At 37.8% G+C, this 21526-nt stretch overlaps 2 protein-coding genes across 2 annotated transcripts; one reads left to right on the top strand and one right to left on the bottom strand.

Moving 5' to 3' along the window:
• Positions 1 to 3539: 3539 nt before the first annotated feature.
• Positions 3540 to 4708, bottom strand: LOC110111853 (probable calcium-binding protein CML10; the record flags this gene model as incomplete). Its single annotated transcript, XM_020843888.2, has 1 exon — positions 3540 to 4708. A coding segment is annotated over one exon (513 nt), but the record flags the coding sequence as incomplete, so codon positions are not given.
• Positions 4709 to 7934: 3226 nt separating this feature from the next.
• LOC110111859 (DNA repair RAD52-like protein 2, chloroplastic) lies at positions 7935 to 21442 on the top strand. Its single transcript, XM_020843898.2, has 4 exons — positions 7935 to 8481; positions 10824 to 10861; positions 11564 to 11655; positions 21144 to 21442. Exons 1-4 carry the CDS (start codon positions 8168 to 8170, stop codon positions 21288 to 21290), a joined length of 591 nt encoding a protein of 196 aa, XP_020699557.1. The 5' UTR covers positions 7935 to 8167; the 3' UTR covers positions 21291 to 21442.
• The last annotated feature ends 84 nt before the right edge of the window (positions 21443 to 21526 follow it).

Below are 21526 nucleotides of genomic sequence, written 5' to 3'. Positions count from 1 at the left end.
TATTTCTGTGTTGATGTTATTCATCTCCTGAAAATATTTTTATATAACATGTGTTTTCCTTATATTTTTTTGAACAATCTTTTTTATAAATTATTTGCGGATTTAGCAGATAGTATAAGCAATAACTCTTATACTGCCATAGCCGCACAGCTCCTCAACTCCTGTCACCTGTGCAGCTTTTGTCTGCCATCAACAGTACTACATTAATCCTCACCATTGAACTCTAACTGATTTTGATCTCACCGTCCATAGCTTTCTTAGCCATATGCATATATTGTAAATGCCAAGGAGATGAATATAGATCAGATCATATTTTGGCTCGGTATTTTCTTCCTCTGCTGCATTTTATCTTCCTTCTGCTCTATCCTTTAGTTCTCTGTTTCTGTTGTATGCTTTGATTTGCAGGTTAAAGCTGAAGAAAGTTATCATGGTATCAGAGCATCAGGCATACATTCTCACAGTTTTTATTCCAGTAAACTCAAAGATTTCAAGAGATGAGTACAGCAGAATCTTCCACCAACTCTGCTCTAGCTTCTTCCCAAGTACCGGTCAAAATGAGTGAAGTAACGATCCCCTCTCAACTAAAATTTCTCATGCTTAATGTGAAAGGCTGTGATGAATGCCCAGTTAAATGTTGACAACTATCCTCTTTGAACATCCCAAGTGCTGAAACTGTTCACCGCGAATGGCTTTGACGGATACTTGGATGGATCTACGCCAAAACCAGTAAAACATATAGTTTCAGAATCTGGACAAATCATCCCGAATCCACAGTATCACACTTGATCCTTATAGATCAAAATTTCGCTGCAGCTCTCTATTCGATCATCTCACTAAGTCTCTTACCTTACATTCTCAACTTGGAAACATGTGTGGATATTTGGAAAACAATTGAGCGGAGACTGCAGTCTCCTTAAAGAGCGAACTGCATCACATCTCAATGAAGGATAGAACAATGATGCAGTATTTATCTGATATCAAAAGCAAATGTGATGCTATAGCTTCCTCTGACACACCCTTAGATTCCGAAGATGTCAAAATGTATACCTTGAACGGACTACCTCCAACGTATCAACCATTTAAAATAGCTATTCGCACACAACTGCAGCCAATTAATTTAGATTATTTCTATGCATTACTATGGAGTGAAGAGCTTAATATAGCAGTTGAAAATGCTCGAGAAACTCAACTTCTTCCATCAGCCGATCATCAACTTGCTCTTGCAGCCGGTCGAGGGCATGGACGCTTCTGTTCCAACTCAAACAGAGGAAGAGGTCGCTACAATACTGCAGCTACTACTACAACAGCTCAAAATAGGCTACCTGGACGATCAACAAACGCCTACATTGAGTGTCAAATTTGTCGCAAACTAGGCGATTCAACATTTAAATGTTGGCATAGAGCCAACCTTCACTATCAGCCACAAAACCCATAAGCGTTTGTTGCAAGTTCTGCTTCAGAAACTTCAGATTGGATGCTTGATTCTGGTTTTACTTCTCTCCTCTTGTCCAATCTTAACTTGATTCACCAACCTCATACATATACGGGAAATCAACAGGTTCAGATAGGCAATGGTGACATGCTACCTATCACTCATGCTAGACAAGGCCTACTTCCTACCCCCAACGTAAGCTACATCTACATCCTTTACTTCATGTCCCTTCTCTTTCCCATAATTTAATCTCTATACACAAACTCGTGAATGACAATTCATGCTCCATTACATTTGACAAATTTGGCTTTGCTATAAAGGATTCGACGAGCAATCATACACTTCTCCAAGGTCCCTCCCATCAAGGCCTTTATAGACTCAAAGCTCCACCACCCAACAACACTTTATCCATTGCACTTCTCAGCACACTTTGGCACGCCGCTTGGGCCATCCATCAACTTCTCTACAAGCGGATTTACGTACATCTTTTAAATTTTGTAGTTCCAACTTTCATTGTAAAGCTTGTGCTCTTTCCAAGAGTCACAAACTACATTTTTCTTGTTCTTCAAGTTGTAGCAAACAACCTTTAGATTTGATACATACCGATGTATGGGGTCCTTCCCCAATTTTTTCAAACCAATGTTTTAAATATTATGTATTGTTTGTGGATGATTATTCTCGTTATTGTTGGAATTTTCCTATAAAACAAAAATCTGAAGCTCATTCCAAATTTTCACTGTTCAAATCTTCTGTTGAAAATCAATTTAACAAACAAATTAAAGCTCTTCGATCTAATAATGGTGGTGAGTTTGTTAACTCTATTTTCCAAACCACATTACAGAAGTCTGATATCATCCACCAATTAACATGCCCATACACACCATAGCAAAGTGGAATTGCAGAACGAAAACATCATCGTATTATTGAAACCTTACGAAGCCTTCTGTTGGATGCAAACATTCCATTATTCTTTTGGCCAGACACTTTACTTACTGTCATTTACCTAATAAACCGGCTACCTATCTCTCTTACACCCAAAATGTCTCCATTTCAACGCCTTTATAAAAAACAACCAGATTACAAAAGTTTTAAAACTTTTGGTTGTTTATATAGTCCTTGGTTGCCTACTCTTCCTAAACATAAATTCGATCCAAAATCTTCAACTTGTGTCTTCCTTGGGTATGCCTCAAACTCTAAAGGTTATAAATGCTACAATCTCCAAACATATAAAATTTTCATATCTAGGCATGTTCAATTTTTTGAACATATCTTCCCATTTAAATCATCCACAAACACCACACCATCTTCCACATTTCCTACATACTCTCCTCCATTAACCTTAGTCCCACTCCACAAACAGACATCTCATTTACCTACTTCCCCTACAATATCCACAGATACCTTCACCAAAGATTCTCCCATAACTCAACCAAATCAATCCACCTCAATTATCCAGCCTCAAACAATTTCGCCCAACCTTGTAGCTCCACAAAATTCGCTACCCCTTACCTCGCCCGTCCACCCTACCTCTCCACCACATCAACCTCCACCACATCCAATGTTATCAAGATCCAGAACGGGCCACCTCAAACCAAAGCACATCATTAGCATGTCACATTCCCTTCAACCTGTTGATCCCACCTATTACTCTCAAGCTTCCAAGAATCAAATTTGGTGTCAAGCCATGTCAACAGAATTTGACGCTCTTCAAGCTCAAGGGACTTGGATTCTAGTGCCCCCATCACCTAATCAAAATGTATTTGGATGCAAGTGGATTTATAAAACCAAATACAATGCAAATGGCTCTATAGCTCGTCACAAAGCTCGTCTTGTTGCGCATGGGTTTAAACAAGAATATGGTTTGGATTACTTAGAAACCTTTAGTTCGGTGACTAAATTTCCAACTATCCGAATACTTCTAACAGTGGTTGTTACACACAAATGGAAAATACTACAATTAGATGTTTCAAATGCTTTTTTACATGGAGATCTAAATGACACCGTATATATGGCTCAACCAATTGGCTTTATTGATCCCTTACATCCTGACCATGTTTGCTTTCTCAAAAAGTCCATTTATGGATTGAAACAATCGCCTAGGCAATGGTTGTCAAAATCTCAGTCATCCATTGACATTTGATCCCACGGTCAGGATGAGAATCCGTGGGAGGCTCACCTAGATCACGCTAATATCCTTCTATATTTGGGTAGCTGAATTAGGAAGGATTATATTGAGGCAATTATGTATCAATTAGAAGTTATTTATTTTTTTATTAAGACATCTTGTATAGATCTATAAATAGGGATAATTTTGTATAATAATTAGTAGGTGTTTTTACCCTTATCAAATTCTATGAATTCTAACATGATATCAGAGCCAAAGAAAATCGGGCGGCCTTCATTGCCGAATGTTCCAAGCTTCTAACGCTGCAAGAAGCCGCGGACCCTTCAAGATGCAAGCGCAACCACGGACGAAACCCTCGATCCTGCCAGTTGCTGCCCCAGACGGAAGCTTCGATTCCGCTAAACACCGGCGTCGCAGCAGGGTCCAAACTTGCGCGAGCGTAGATGAACATCACGAAAGGAGCCGAAAAAGCGCCTCCTGTGAAGCACCCGAAGCCGAACGAGAGAGACGTCGAAGGAGGATAGTCGAACAACCACAAACGAGCCGAAGGAGCGAAACTTTCGATCCGACCGAAAGGGAAAATCGTCGAAGGAGTGCAGTCGAACAACCACAAAGGAGCCGAAGAAGCGACACACCTCCTACGAAGTAACGAAGTCGTTGCCATCCTGATCGATGCCATCTGTCATCTTCTGGAATTGCACGACGAAAACCCCTTCGCCGAGGCCGTGCATCACGCGTGGGAGCTCCTCCGCCGATAACGATCTGTTGCGATCAAGATCGAAGACAGAGAAAGCGTGGCGGAGATCCTTGAGTGCTGCTATGGAATCAACCTTGCTAGTATTCAGATCCACGAACTCCTCAAGACTGATGAAGCCATCATTGTCGGCATCGACCTCGCTCATCACTTGAGCGAGCTCCACAGCTAACGCCGTGTGCCCTAGGCTATCGAAGATGGCGCCTAGCTCCAATGACGAGATCTTTCCATCATCGTTAGAGTCAAATTTCCGAAAAACGAGTTTGATCTCTTGTGTCACCACTACAGCAACTTCCAGTGAAGTTGGCTCCGAAGCCTCTCCACTGGATGGGGTGGCCTTTGATTTTCTTAAACAGACTTCTGCTTGCGTAGCTACTCGGTTCAAGTCATAAAAGACCAGTCGGTTATTTCAACAACAACAAAAAGGAGTGAATCATCGACTTTTATTGTTGACATAATCAAATCAGCCTTTATTACTGGTATAATAAAATCATCCTTTATAACTGGTATAAACAAATAAGCCTTTATTGCTGATGAAATCAGCCTTTATTGCTGATACAAGCAAATCAGCCTTTATTGCTGACATGATCAAATCAGCCTTTATTGCTACTATATCACAATACAGCCTTCATTGCTGGAAACTTGAGGAATAAAAAATTCCCACCACCGGCCTTCATTGTCAGAATTTTGAGGACAGGTTCCCACTACCGGCCTTCATTGCAGGAATTATGAGGAATACAAGTTCCCACAACCAGTCTTAATTGTCAGAATTTTGATGATAGTTTTCCATCATCGGCCTTCATTGCCAGCTTTCTCTTGTGGTTGATATCCTATCTATAACCAATGCAGCTCTAACTTTGAGCGAGTAATTGCAAGCTGGTCTCCAGCTTGAAGGGGAGTGTCAAAATCTCAATCATCCCTTGGCATTTGATCCCACGGTCAGGATGAGAATCCATGGGAGGCTCACCTGGATCACGCCAATATCCTTCTATATTTGGGTAGCTGAATTAGGAAGGATTATATTGAGGCAATTATGTATCAATTAGAAGTTATTTATTTCTTTATTAAGACATCTTGTATAGATCTATAAATATGAATAATTTTGTATAATAATCATAAGGTATTTTTATCCTTCTCAAATTCTATGAATTCTAACAATATAGTTTGGATTACTTAGAAACCTTTAGTTTGGTGACTAAATTTCCAACTATCCGAATACTTCTAACAGTGGTTGTTACACACAAATGGAAAATACTACAATTAGATGTTTCAAATGCTTTTTTACATGGAGATCTAAATGACACCATATATATGACTCAACCAATTGGCTTTATTGATCCCTTACATCCTGACCATGTTTGCCTTCTCAAAAAAGTCCATTTATGGATTGAAACAATCGCCTAGGCAATGATTTGCAAAATTCTCCACACATTTAATCAATTTTGGCTTTCAACCAAGTACAACCGACCCATCCTTACTTCTGTATCAACATGATTCCAAGCTCTTATTCATTTTGATCTATGTTGATGACATATTATTGACCGGCAATGACGAGCAACTCATCAATCACCTCAGACGGGATCTACATGCTCATTTCAACTTGAAAAATCTAGGCCATATCCATCATTTTCTTGGCATAAATGTTCAGTTGACATCAAATGGATTGTTTTTAACTCAAGAAAAATATGCCTCATCAATTCTGACAAGAGCAGGAATGGATCATTGCAAGTATTTAACTACTCCCACGGCCGTTAAAAATTCTGTTTTGCCCGAAAATGACAAACATTTTTCAAATCCGGAATTATATAAACACTTGGTTGGGTCACTCCAATATTTGATAGTTACAAGACCTGATCTTTCCTATACTATCAATAAACTATGCCAATTCATGTATCAGTCATCAAACACACATTTTTCTCTTCTCAAACGACTTTTACGTTATCTCAAAGGTACATTGGTTTTTGGCCTAATGATTCAACCAACTGATCTACAATTATGTGCGTTTTCCGATTCAGATTGGGCAGGAGATACAACAGACCAAAAGTCTACCACAGGCTACTGCTCTTATCTAGGTCAAAATCTCATCTCTTGGAAAGTTAAAAAGAATAAAATAGTAGCTCGTTCATCCACTAAAGTGGAATATCGTTCTCTTGCTACTACTGGCGCAGACTTAATATGGCTGAGACGCCTTCTTTTAGAATTCAAGATTCCTACAAGTGAGCCAACTGATATTTTGTGACAACGTCTCTGCAATAGCCTTAGCAAATAATCTTGTGTTTCATGCTTGCACCAAACATATAGAGATAGATTATCATTATATTCGAGATTGTGTCAAAAATCTATCTATCTCCATTCGGCACATCAACACTATTGATCAAATGGCCGATATTTTTACCGAACCTTTGTCTTCAAAACGGTTTCAAGAGCTACATCACAAGCTTACACTCGTTGACACGAGTGTCATCTTGCGGGGGGTGATAAGCAGATAGTATAAGCAATAGCTCTTATACCGCCATAGCCGCACAACTCCTCAACTCTTCTGTCACCTATGCAGCTTTTGTCTGCCATCAACAGTACTGCATTAATCCTCACCATTGAACTCTAACTGATTTTGATCTCACCGTCCATAGCTTTCTTAGCCATATACATATACTGTAAATACCAAGGAGATGAATATAGATCAGATCATATTTTGGCTCGGCAGCTTCTTCCTCTGCTGCGTTTTATCTTCCTTATGCTCTATGCTTTAGTTCTCTGTTTCTGCTGTATGCTTACTTTGATTTGCAGGTTAAAGCTGAAGAAAGTTATCACATCAGAAATCTGTATCAGTTTGCTGATACTGCAATTCAAGAAGAAGCGCAACTCGCTAAATCCAGTAGATGCAGCAACATTTCTCCATCTGGTTCTAAGTTTGGTCGCTACTGATTCAAGCTGGTGGCTTTTGTTATGGCTTTACTTTTTTAACTTATTTTATAAGATTTATATGTTTTAATGATAGTGAACTGTAAACCATTGTAGTTCAGGGATGTATGAAAATGTATTGGTGTTCTTCTGTGGTCCTATCTTGACTTGAAAATTTCACCAAATATATTTTTATTTCTGTATTGGTGGTGTTCATTTCCTGAAAATATTTTTTTTTTATAACATGTGTTTTCCTTATATTTTTTTGAACAATTTTTTTTTTTAAATATAAATTATTTACCTTGTATGGATTGGCAGTATACAATAAAATGCAGTAATTGGTCTCCAACCAAATTCCATTTCTTAACGAAAAAAAAAAAATTCTAGGATATTCTTTCAAATACTTTATTTTATATATTTTTAATCATAAATTTTATTTATCGAATACAAAAAAACAAATGGCGGATGAAGTGCGACCCCAATATTAATGTCACACTGCTCATCCGTAATAAAATAACATTAAAATTGCTGGTCGAATGGAGGATTGAAGAAACGTCATACGTTTGTATTGCGTTCCATTAGAGATGCCCTAACTATCTCTATCAAAACAATCCTATAGAAAATATGATGTTTTTTTTTATATTTTAATTTGTAAATGTCACATGAGTTGGACTGTTGGAGGATCAACGTGTAAATTGAAAATTTATGGACGTTGGACGACTTTTTGACCAAAGCCATTAGGCATTTGCTTGCGTTGCGCGAGGTTAGGTTGGTAGTTGGAGAATGCTTTCCTTTCATTCACTGAAAGGAAATGAATGAAAAATCCATAAATGCGTGAAAGAGAGAGAGAGACGAAGCAGAAGGCTAATCAGAGCTTCTACGCTGCTTTTACATCTCTCATCTCTTGTTCTTCTACGATCTGCTTCCCATCGGATATAGAGTTGCTGTAGTGTTGATGGAGACGGCAAACGCCGTATTTTTTGGCGCTAACTTGGCTATCCCGGCGGTATCGCGAGTTTCTCGTCCACGGGGGAGGATCGGATTTGAGGGCGGCCGGAGGAAATGTATGGCTACGGCCTCGCTTGAAAAGAATGCGGGAACTGGCGGCGGGAGTAATGGGAAGAAGGTTAGTGTGCCTAACTCCAACTACGTTGTACCGCTCGACATGGCGGCGGCGGGTTTAACTCGTCCCCTCAACGAGATCCTGCGAGACCTGAACAAGAGGGTACCGGACAAGATCATCAATCCTGTGGACAACTCCATTCCCTGGTACGCCATTCTTAACTCGCGGACTTTTGATTATTTCGTCGATCGGCTTTTGTTATTTTAGATCTGGTATGATCTCTTGTTGATCGGTTGAAAGAGTGATTTGTATATTCTATTTGTTTTGTTATGGATCTCGGATTATGGAAGCTTTTTACTGTTCTTCTGCTGCTTCGAACTAGATTGTGTTCTTTGATCTGTGCTAGGATTGATGAAGCTGAAGATATTGCATGATGCTAGTGGATAGCAGGAGTAAGAACTCACTTCTGTTTGTTGGGGCATTTGAGGAAGATGTCGAGGTCACTAATTTTTGAACTGTTTAGTCTTGATTGTTTAAACGTCTGTATGTTTCTGGAAAGGTAGATTCTGTGTAAGTGAAGAATAAGCAGAGTGAATTCTTTGAGTCGGTGAGGTGAAAATTCTGATGTTGCTGGAAAAATTCAGAAATTTTGAAGAAGAACAGTTGTAATCAACATTTGTGCAGGGTAACTTCTGGTTTGGAAATTAGGTAAGAGGAAATGAGTTGCTTAATTAACATGCTAATGTGCTTGGAAATGGCCGGCCATGATAGAAAGGTTTTGAAATTTGGTAGTTTATTTTCTCCATTTTATTAATCATAGTGGTGCTACAACCATTGGGCGAATTACGATGAGCTGAATTTAAACATTAATGCAGCTGGTGGAGCATATGTGAATGTTGGAGAATCATGAAAGGATCATAAGACTAGGACATGATGGAAAGTCACTTTTCAGGATAGAAATCACCTTTTCTTATAAATAGTATTACGGAGAATGATTTAGTGATAAACGGAGCAACCTTTAATGACATGGATATCAGGCCTAATTTAAACGTGATTTCACCTTTCAAAAAAGATTTTACACATTAAATAAAACGGTGATTTATATACATACCATCTAATACATCCATATTTACGTATCTTACACCTAATTTTTTTTATTTGTATAATACCTAAAATATTTTAACACTTAAAATACACCCTCTCTTTATCTCTATGGCCTGCCAGAGATTATTGTGTCCAATCTTCGTTAGCTACTCGCATGTGAACTTTCTTCCCACCCTCGACAGGTGCGTGAGCCTCTCCCTCCTATGCGATTTTGCTTGCTCTCTTTCTATCGCTCATGAAACGAGAAGGATGAAGCTTATTGTCATTATAAATGTTCTTTAAAATCAAGTGAGGTAAATTCTTATGCCTAATTTTGAAATTAAAACTTTTACCGAAAAGCGATATGACTTTGGGTAAATTCCTGCCCTTACTTTTAAATCAACCATTCTTTCAATCCTTATGCATGCTTTTAAAATTAAGAATGAAATATCTTTTGGATAGGAGAAATAATTGTTGGAATTTATCAATGAGAGAAAAAGAAGTCGAAGGCGGGCGAGTTCACCTGCTAGAGCAGGTGTTCATTGAGTTCGCCCGCATGGAGCTACCGGAGGATTCGACAGAGTAATCTCCCATAGGGTTAAGGGAGTAATGGAGGGATATATTTGAGATGTTAAAGAGTTTTAGATTTTTTTTTTTTTATGTTAAAGAGTTTTATATGTTATATAAGTAAATAAGAAGTTTTAGGTGTTAGATATATAAATATAGATGTATTAGGTGGTAGGCATTTAAATCCCCTTAAATAAAATTGATGGACTTATAATCAGAAAACATGATTTGCTTGCTTTTTAGTAGGATGGTCAAAGTTTATGTGCTTCATGGCAGCAGATGCAATTCCTCTGTAACCTGTTGTCTTTCTCCAATTGGAAATGGAAATCTTTCTTCTTCATATTTGCATTCTTTCCTCTCATCTTTGTTCCAAAATTTATGAGTTTGCAGAATTCAGCTTAAATTAACTTTGAAGTGCTGTGTTCTGTAAAAGCTTTGGCATCTTCTATGCGCCTGATGTGCTGTTGTCATTATAATTATGATCACCATGCTCACATAGGATACGAGCAATTTTAAGAGTAATAGTATATTGGATTTCCTTACCAGTGTGTGTACTGGGAGGGTTGTATCTACACAGTTTTCAAAACAAGGAATTGTTTGTTGTTTGATGGTTTATTTTCTGGATTCTTTCCCAATGTTATAGCAATTCTCATGAAACAATGCCAGTTGTCTAATAATGCCTGCCTCTACAAGTAAGTCATACTTGCTTAAGGATTCTTTTTTAAGATTGATGATGCCTAAGTCCTGAACATTTCAGGGCCTACCTCCTGAAGCAATTGATGATTTTATTGTCCAGTTTGAAGGGCTCATCATATATGGTCTATTATTAATTTCTCCTGGTAAAAATGTAGTTTCATTTACAATTTGCCTCAACTTGTACTTTTTTTTTGGTATGTAGGTATCATGCGAACAGAATGCTGAGCTTCTACGCCCCAGGTACAGTTATCAATCTATATACATGAATTGAATCATACAGCTGTTTGTCATTATGTTTAATATATCCTTTGGGAGCATTGTTGTAATCTTTTCTCCATATTCTTATTCTCAATTAGAGACTATGATGTATAGTTTTTCTTCTTGTGTACATTCTGCATTTGCAATTGTTATAAGTTTCAATCATATATCTGCATTTGCAAATGTTATAAGTTTCAATCATATGTCTTTGTAAATACTGATGTGATTGTCAGTAGGATGCTCCTTTCATCAATGTTGCTGTGTGCATATCCTAATGGATAATTTATAAATGGACCTTCCATATGGAATGATTATTGCAAGACATGTAAACAATCATGAAGCTTGTACATCTGAATTTTGTTCCATTCATAATGTTGGAATTTGCAGCAGAACACTCAAAATGTCCGTTGGGAAGGATAATAAATGCATTGATATAGTTGGATAGGTTGGCCAGATAAATTACCATAAGTTTTCTATATCGGTTTAGAGTGATTCATTTTATTTTCTTTGACAATTGGAAGGTGACCGGCTAACTAGTTTAATTTTTATATAAAAATAGGTTTATCGTTAGTTTGGCAATCTTGTCAATCATTAAAGTTTGTTCAAATTTTTACCTTGGGTTGCTTTTGAGATTTCTAATCACTCAGAAGAACCAAAGTTATCTTATTTATTATGTTTTGCAAGGCTGGTGTGGAGAGGTGCGTGATGTTATCTTCTCAGGGAATGGAAGCGTGACAGTGGTGTATCGCGTTACTATACGAGGATCAGATGGAGAGGTAAAGTTTAATATTGTTTATCGCTTTAAAACCTTGAATATTGTGCAGTACTTAGATTTCATTTAAGAAACTCATTATTTCGAATAATGATTGAGCATTGAAATTGTTGAACGTTGCTAGTGGGGATTTGTGGCTGTGGATTTGTACCGTGTAGAAGTACTTAAAAAAACAATGCACATCTAGCATTTGATATCTTGTGAACACTTTACAAAACCTATATTGTTAGGTTAGATCTCATCTCTTTAAAACCTTAGATATTTTATCGGATGTTAAGCTTTCTTGTACTAAAGATTTTGGTCTACAGTGCTGATACCCTTTATTTCATTGTCAGAACCTCTTTTAGATATCTAGTGGTGATAGAGTTACAGAGAAAGTGAAGACGGTGCTAAGGGATGGCGAGGGGGGGAGGAAAAGGAATTTTTGTGTTGTTGATGCAACACAATAATTTAGGTTTAGGTTTATATCAATGTTTTTTTAACTTAAGATTTTACTTACTCTATTAGATAAAATATATTTATGAATGATTTTAGGTTTGAATATGAATTATTGGGATTAGATTTAGTTTAGATAGGCTTATATTATAAATGATCTTTCTTTATTAGATTTAAATAAGAATTTGACTCTTAACATAATATAATGGAGAAAAACGATTCATGTAATCAAGCCCTCACAGTGGGATAAAGGCTTGATGTTGTTGTTGTTGTTGTTGTAGGCTCTAATTTGAATTTGAATAATTGATCTTATCTATGAGACTTGTCTTTATAACACTATTTTTATAAATTTGGGATTCAGGAATTGTAATTGATCGTTATAGAATGGATTGAATCAAAGGTATTTTATTAGTCTCTTTTATCAATGATGACTATTCTTCTCTCTAATTCTCAGTTCTTCTAGCTTTTATGGTTTTTATCAATATCAAAGACAAACAATCCTTGCTCGTTGATTGCAACACTGTGCTCACTTTGAACCCGACTCCTACATATCCCTTCATTGCCTAGCGCATGGCTTCACGTTTGTGACCTTGTTTTGTGCTGACATACATTGAGCTTGTCCTTTCACATGCATTACACACAGTCTCATGTCTTCCTCTTGTTCTTGACACGCTCTCCTCTTTCATTCTTGGCAATTACTACAAATCTTGTTTTGCTCATCTTTTTGGCATCACATAATTATCATCATTTGTGTTTTGCTAAATAGTCACTTCTGCTCCTTACTTCTATGTGCTCCATAAATGCATCTCTTGTGAAATTCTGTTTTTTGTAATTTCCCTCCTTAAAGGACTCTAGAGGTAGTCTTGTCTTATAAATAAGACTTAGCTCCCCCTCTTGTAATCAGCTTTTGGGTATTCATCAAGAAACTTAGAAACCTTTTCAGATTTCTCTTCTTCCCTGTATCTTGGTTAAGCCAGGTGGTGGCGTCTTTCTTTCCAATAGCCTCCGACAAGCTGTTCATTCCTCTCCTCCTTTATTACCCTCCACCAAGTGCAATACCTACTGTTCGCCTCTGCACATTATCGTCACCAAGAAGCTTTTTCACCAAGAAGAGGAAAGTCTTTTTCACCAAGAAGCTTCTTGTGAAAAGGAGAAAGCTCCAGTTCTTTATTATAAGCGAGAATCTCAAAGACCTCTAGATTTCGGAATCAAGATCGATATTCTAGAATCCGAAGGAAGATTAGATTCGGATGAATTTTTCAATTGACTATTGAATCCTTGAATACAAAGATGTACCTTTTGACCGCATTGTTAAATTGATAGCCATCAAATTAAAAGGCAACACCTCTTTGTGGTGGAAGAATTTGTAGCGATCAAGATAGCATGAAGGGAATCCCAAGATCCTTTTTTTTGCCTGCACATTATCGTCAAGATATGTTTCTTTAACCACACAATCTTCAACAAAAAGAAGTCTCGGTGGAAGGTTATATGGTTGAATTCAAACAGTTAGCACTGAAGTGCAACTTGGTAAACTATGAAGAAAACTTCATTGCTTGTTTTTTTGGAGGTGTAAACCCATCCATTGCCATTGCGTTACAATTGAAGCCATATTCGATAATCAACGACATCTTCAATTTCCCTTTCAAGGTGGAGAAGCAATAACGAATCGAGAAAAAAACAACATTAGCAGGTGAACAGGGCTGGGAGCACCTCTGACAGCGATTCTTGTGACTGGTTGACTGCCTGAAACCAAAGGAACGCTTATTGTCCGAGCTACTGGACCTTCTACACCGGCCTCTACAACCTCCCTCCCCGCTTGCAAGGGTTTTAAATGCCATTATCTTGGACATATTATGCCCAATTGTCCTACAAGGTGTCTAATGACCTTAGTAGAAGAAGCAAATGGTGAAAACCCCACTTGATCAAAAAGTTGAAGAACCAATGGAAGAACAACTCATACGGGCATATGAAAGGGAATTATTAATTGTCTGCCTCTTTTAAGTGTTTAAAAGGAGAAAGAGGATGAAGTCTGCCGCTTTTAAGTGTTTAATAGGAGAAAGAGGATGAATGACTCCGTCGCAATATACTCAGAACAATGTGCACTATCCAAGGCTAGATATGCAATATGATGATAGATGAAGGAAGATGTGAAAATGTGGTATCAACCCATCATCAACCCTGATGGTAGAAAATTGAACATTTCTACTATGTTGGACCCAAGACCCTACCAACTTTATGGTTCAAGAAAGGAAATGAAATCACTGTCAATAAAGAATACTTGGTACAATTCTCAAATGGGGGAAAACTTCAAGAACAAGTTCTTTATGATGTTTTTCTCATGGATGCATGTCGCCTTCTCCTTAAAGACATTGGCAATACGATCATTGGACTAAGTATGACGGGTTCCATAATACCTATTCCTTTCACAAAGAAGGTACTTCGGTGGTGCTCCTACCTTCCAAAGAACTGGTCAAACCTATGAACTGCAACCCTGAAATGGTGCCGCAATCTCTCTTCATGCAGGCCTGTAAAATGGCCGACTATAGGTTGGCTTAGGTCGTAGTTGAGTTCGAGCAATCCCCACTACCAGCAGCTATCCAAGGTTCAATCATTCCTAATCGACTAGCCAAGACTCACCAACAAAAGTTCAAGCTATACATGCCCTTACTTATGCCAGTGGTACCTTGGATTGATTTTAGTATGGTTTTTGTTGTGGGGGCTCCCTACTACACAACGCTGCCAGGACTTCGTCATGATTATTTTCGACCGATTTTTAAAGATTGCCATTTTGTCCCGTGTTAAAAGACATTGGATGCTACAAATTGAGCTAATATTTATTTTCAAGAGATCATCCGATTGCATGACATTCCCAAAACAAATGTATTCGATCGAGATGTCAAATTCCTTGGCCATTTATGGATGACCTTATGGGATAAGCTTGGTACAAAGTTATAATTCAGTTTCTCAACACAACCTTAAATAGGTGGACAAACAAAATCTACCAATCTGAGTTTGGAAAAGCTCCGAAGGAGTTTCATTGGCAAAAACATTTGCCAATGGGACCTAATTTGCCTTGACTAGAATTTGCTTCTAACAAATCCTTTAACCAAACAATTGGTCGCAGCCCTTTTCAGGTGGTTTATGGGAGTAATCCACCTCTCCTATAGATTTGATTCCACCCATTATACTTACAAAATGTAACTGTGAAGCAGAACTCAGCATTCAAGATATTTAGAAACTCTCCGAACAAGTGGAGCAAATTAAGTATTGGGGAAGTAAACTACGTAGCGAACACAAAAAAAGAAATAGAAAATGCATCGAAAATAAAGAACATTAGGATTTAAAGTGGAAAAACCCGAAATCGGGAAAAAATCACGAAGCCACACCACATCAAAAAATTCACTATGAAAATTTTGGATAAATAATACAGATCTTCTCTCTTCTCTCTTGCTCTCTCCTTCTCTCTTTTCTCTCTTGCATTGTTTCCTAATAGAACTAATAAAGATATACAATACAATAGAACTGTCAGCCGAGCACTGTGGCTCCAAGTTTGGAGTGCTTCGATGCTCTACTCTCTATCTTCAGTTTGCCTGACAGCGCCTGAGCACTCCGCTCTTTGTCTGTCTCCAAGAAAATTATACAGCACCGCAGCGCTCAAGTACATAGCATCAATGTTTAAAATTACGTATTCGGGTATTGAGGCGTTTTCATTCGTGAGGCGAGGCGTAAGCCTCAAGGCATTTTGAGGCGTAAGCCTCAAAATTAAAAGATTGCGTAAACATAAAATGAAAAAAAAAAAAAATATATATATATATATAGGGAGAGCCTAGAGTGAGGGAATATCTTAAGACAAATATTTTAATCTTATGCATATCGCCAGAAAAGAAGAAATTTCCGCTTCTTCATGCAGCCATGAAACCAGGCAAATTTCGCCAAATCGCGTGAATCTTGTGTCATCAGTATGAATTATTGGGATTAAATTTAGTTTAGATAGGCTTATATTATAAATGACAATTTTTTATTAGATTTAAATAAGAATTTAATTCTTAACATAATACAATGGATAAAAAGATTGATGTAGCTAACCCCTCACAGTAGGATAAAGGTTTGTTGTTGTTGTTGTAGGCTCTAATTTGAATTTGAATAATCGATCTTATCTAAGAGACTTGTCTTTATAACACTATTTTTATAAATTTGGGATTCAGGAATTGTAATTGATCGTTACAGAATGAATTGAATCAAAGGTATTTTATTAATCTCTTTTATCAATGGATGGTTACTCTTCTCTCTAATTCTCAGTTCTTCTAGCTTTTATGGTTTTTGTCAATATCAAAGACAAACAATCCTTGCTCGTTGATTGCAACACTGTGCTCACTTTGAACCCGACTCCTACAAATCCCTCCATTGCATAGCGCACGGCTTCACGTTTGTGTCCTTGTTTTGTTCTGACATACATTGAGCTTGTCTTTTCACATGCATTACACGCAATCTCATATGTCTTCCTCTTGTTCTTGACTCGCTCTCCTCTTTCATTCTTGGAAATTACTACAAATCTTGTTTTGCTCATCTTTTTGGCATCACATAAATATCATTATCTGTCTTGCTAAATAGTCACTTCTGCTCCTTCCTTCTATGTGCTCCATAGATGCATCTCTTGTGAAATTCTGTTTTTTGTTATTTCCCTCCTTAAAGGACTCTAGATGTAGTCTTGTCTTATAAATATGACCTAGCTCCCCCTCTTGTAATCAGCTTTTGGGTATTCATCAAGAAAGTTAGAAACCTTTTCAGATTTCTCTTCTTCGATGTATCTTGGTTAAGCGAGCTGGTGGCGTCTTTCTTTCCAATAGCCTCCGACAAGCTGTTTATTCCTCTCCTCCTTTATTACCCTCCACCAAGTGCAGTTTCGCCTCTCTGCAGTGCCTAAAGCGGATGTCTAGCTACTGCACGCTCCTTAGCATTCCGCAGAACTGTTATCCACCCCTTCCCAGACTGCAGAACTACTGTTTCATCTCCCTTCCCAGGCCGCAGTCCTGCTGTCCATTGCCTTCCAAGCTGCAAGAACTGTTGTTCGCCCCCTTTCTAGACCACAGAACTACTGCCCATCTCCCTTCCCAGGCCGCAGACCTGTTGTCCATTTCCTTCCAGGCTGCAAGAGTTGCTGTACTCCCTTTCCCTTCCAAAATTTACCTCGGAACTTAGTCCGTTAAAACTCCCTCGCCGAATAAGAAAAGCGAGCGGAGGCCGAGGTCGAATTTTCGGAGCCCACATAAGTATCATTTGGTTTTAGAGCCCGGCAAGAGCCAATCAACGGCTAATTCTAGAATCTTTCATGGAAGAATTGTAATGAGATATTCAACAACTACAAGAATGGTTTGTGGTGATGGAATTACATCATCCAATTAAATGCCAAAATGAGGGAGAACGTTTAGCAGAGGAGGAAAGTCCTTTTCACCTAGAAGCTTCTTGTGAAAATGAGAAACCTCCACTTCTTTATTATAAGCGAGAATCTCAAAGGCCTCTAGATTTCGGAATCAAGATCGATATTCTAGACTTTGAAGGAAGATTAGATTCGGATGAAATTTTCAATGGACTACTGAATCCTTGAATATAAAGAGGTACCTTTTGACCACATTGTTAAATTGATAGCCATCAAATTAAGCGGCAACACTTCTTTGTGGTGGAAGAATTTGAAGTGATCAAGATAGCATGAAGGGAATCCCAACAATATTCTTTTTTTTTTTTTGACAAAAGGAAGAAAGAAATGGAACTAAATTTTTTGCCTGCACATTATCGTCAAGATAAAAGTTTCTTTAACCACACAATCTTCAACAAAAAGAAGTCTCAGTGGAAGGTTATATGATAGGAAATACTTGAAGTATTTCCTAATCACTCTGGCAACAAATCACAAATCCAACCGCTGTCCACAACAGGAAACAACTCAAAAACAGAGAAAAACATGAGTTTTATACGAGAAATCTGAGAAAAATTCTTGTATTTAACTAGTAGATAAATAAAGCAGCAAAGATACAATTGATCCTCAATTCGAGAGGAGGATCAATCTCTCCCAAATCTCTAGACGCCGCTAGAGCCCAAAGAAAACAGCGATTCTTGTGACTGGTTGACTGTCTGAAACCAAAGGAACTCTTATTGGCCGAGCTACTGGACCTTCTACATCGGCCTCTACAACCTCCCTCCCCGCTTGCAAGGGTTTTAAATGCCATTATCTTGGACATATTATACCCAATTGTCCTACAAGATTGTTGATGACCTTAGTAGAAGAAGCACATGGCGAAAACCCCACTTCCTTGGATCAAAAAGTTGAAGAACCAGTGGAAGAACAACTCATACAAGCATATGAGAGGGAATTATTAATTGTTTGCCGCTTTTAAGTGTTTAATATGAGAAAGAGGATGAATGACTCAATCACAATATGCTCAGAATAATGTGCACTATCCAAAGGCAAGGTATGCAATATGATGATAGATGAAGGAAGATGTGAAAGTGTGGTATCAACCCTGATGGTAGAAAATTGAACATTTCTACTATGTTGCACCCAAGACCCTACCAATTTTATGGTTCAAGAAAGGAAATGAAATCACAGCCAAAAAAGAATACTTGGTACAATTCTCAAATGGGGGAAAACTTCAAGAACAATTTCTTTATGATGTTTTTCTCATGGATGCATGTCACCTTCTCCTTAAAGACATTGGCAATACGATCATCGGACTAAGTATGACGTGTTCCATAACACCTATTCCTTTCACAAAGAAGGTACTTCGGTGGTGCTCCTACCTTCCAAAGAACTGGTCAAACCTATGAACTGCAACCCTGAAATGGTGCCGCAATCTCTCTTCATGCAGGCCTATAAAATGGCCGACTATAGGTTGGCTTAGGTCGTAGTTGAGTTCAAGCAATCCCCACTACCGGCAGCTGTCCAAGGTTCAATCATTCCTAATCAACTAGCCAAGACTCACCAACAAAAGTACAAGCTATACATGCCCTTACTTATGCTAGTAGTACCTGGATTGATTTTAGTATGGATTTTATTGTGGGGGCTCCCTACAACTCAACGCTGCTAGGATTTCATTTGACCGATTTTTAAAGATGGTCCATTTTATCCCGTGTTAAAGACATTGGATGCTACAAATAGATCCAATATTTATTTTCAAGAGATCATCCGATTGCATGGCATTCCCAAAACAATTATATCCGATCGAGATGTCAAATTCCTTGGCCATTTATGGAGGACCTTATGGGATAAGCTTGGTACTAAGTTATAATTCAACTTTACAACACAACCTCAAATAGTGGACAAACAAAATCTATCAATCTGAGTTTGGAAAAGCTCCTAAGGAGTTTCATTGGATGTTGCCAATGGGACCTAATTTTCCTTAAGTAGAATTTGCTTATAACAGATCCTTTAACCAAACAATGGGTCGCAACCCTTTTGAGGTGGTTTATGGGAGAAATCCACCTCTCCTATAGATTTGATTCCACCCATTGTCCTTAAGGAATGCAACTGTGAAGCAGAAATCTGCATTCAAGATATTTAGAAACTCCACGTACAAGTGTAGGAGCAAATTAAGTATTGGGGAAGTAAACTGCGTAGCGAACACAAAAGAGAAATAGAAAATGCATCGAAAATAAAGAACACTAGGATTTAACGTGAAAAAACACAAAATCGGGAAAAATCACGAAGCCACACAACACCAAGAAATTCACTATGAAAATTTGAGAGAAATAATATAGATCTCTCTTCTCTCTCACTCTCTCCTTGTCTCTCTTCTCTCTTGCATCGTTCCCTAATAGAAATAACAAAGAGATACAAGACAACATAACTGCCAACCCACATTGTAGCGCCGTGTTGCCAAGTTTGGAGCGCCGCGATGCTCTACTCTTTGTCTCCAGTAATCCTGACAACTCCGTGGCGCCGGGGTTTGGAGCACTGCAGCACAATGCTCTTTGTCTGTCTCCAAGAAAATTATACAGCATCGCATCGCTCAAGTACATAGCACTGCAACACTGTATTGTTATACGGGGAAAAAAATCATGTGCAAAGCACCCGAATCCAAGCAAGGGGAGAACCCGACGAGCTCGATCGATACAGTTGAGGTTCGAGGCAGCAGTACAATACGATTGATCGACACAATCAAATTCCACATGAAACTAACATTAAAAGATAAAATGCAACACACCAAACGCAAGTGACTTGGTGTGGATCAAATTATGCAGGGAAAGGTTTCCCCTGGGTTCTAATGGCAAATTAAAACTCAAGGTCAATGGTCCTGCTCGTATTATCAAGCGCATCAACGATAATGTAAAATATTCTCTTCTTCAAAAATTTAAATGCATGCATGCCATAAGCTAACATTAATTTCAGTATAGCATCTTGACCTAATCAAATGTTTAAAGTTTTATCTTACTCATTCTTTATCTAAAATGATCTTAAATGTAGACAGAGAGACCAAAATAATTTATTAACTAATCTCATGTGTCCAAATTATCCTCATGATTATACAAAATTGATCTGAAATGATCCCAAAAGTAGAAATTGGAAACTGGGAATATATTGGGATAAATTTTCTATAGTCAGTAGACTAAGGCTTAGTTTGGGACGGCTTTTTTATTGCTTTCTAAAACGGAGTTTTAGTACAAAAATAAAAAATTTTGCACTAAAACTCCGTTTTAGAAAGCAATAAGAAAGCCGTCCCCAACGAAGCCTAAGGCTTCATTCGGGACGACTTTTTTATTGCTTCTTAAAGCAGTTTTTTAGTATAAAAATTTAATTTTTTATTAGGAATATGCTTTAAGAAGCATAAAAAAAGCCGTCCAAGGCTTCGTTTGGGATGGCTTTCTTATTGCTTCTTAAAACAGTTTTTTAATTATAAAATTAAAATTTTTGTACTAAGAAGCTGCATTCAGAAGCAGTAAAAAAATAAAAAAGTTGTCCCAAACGAAGCCTAATTCGAAAAAAAATGTGATATGACATAGTATACAGATATATGAGAAACAAACTGCCAATATAATATATTTCGTTTGTTTAAACTATTAATGCAGGCACACCGCGAATCTACTGGAACGGCATCTTCGAGTGATAGCCGATATGAAGACCCTGTGACTGCTGCAGAAGAAATTGCGTTTGGTAGAGCTTGTGCTCGATTTGGCTTTGGCTTATATCTGTATCATGAAGATGAAGCTGTTTAACCCAAATGAAAGCCATGAATCATCTGCGACTGATCATTTTTTGTTCCAAAAGTTAAGAAACTGTTACTTATTACATTCATCTCTCAGAATTGCCTAACATAGATTTCCATATTGCCGGCTTATGTGCTGTAATAAATTAAATTGTTTTTGTTGAGCAGTCATAACATTGATTATCCTGTGGGTTTAAGAAAAATTATTCTAGAATATTTTGATATAAATTATATTAGATTGGGTTT

The sequence above is a fragment of the Dendrobium catenatum genome, unplaced genomic scaffold, assembly GCF_001605985.2.
Source record: "Dendrobium catenatum unplaced genomic scaffold, ASM160598v2 fragScaff_scaffold_621, whole genome shotgun sequence".
NCBI lineage: Eukaryota > Viridiplantae > Streptophyta > Magnoliopsida > Asparagales > Orchidaceae > Dendrobium > Dendrobium catenatum.
This window is presented reverse-complemented; position numbering and strand designations above follow the sequence as displayed.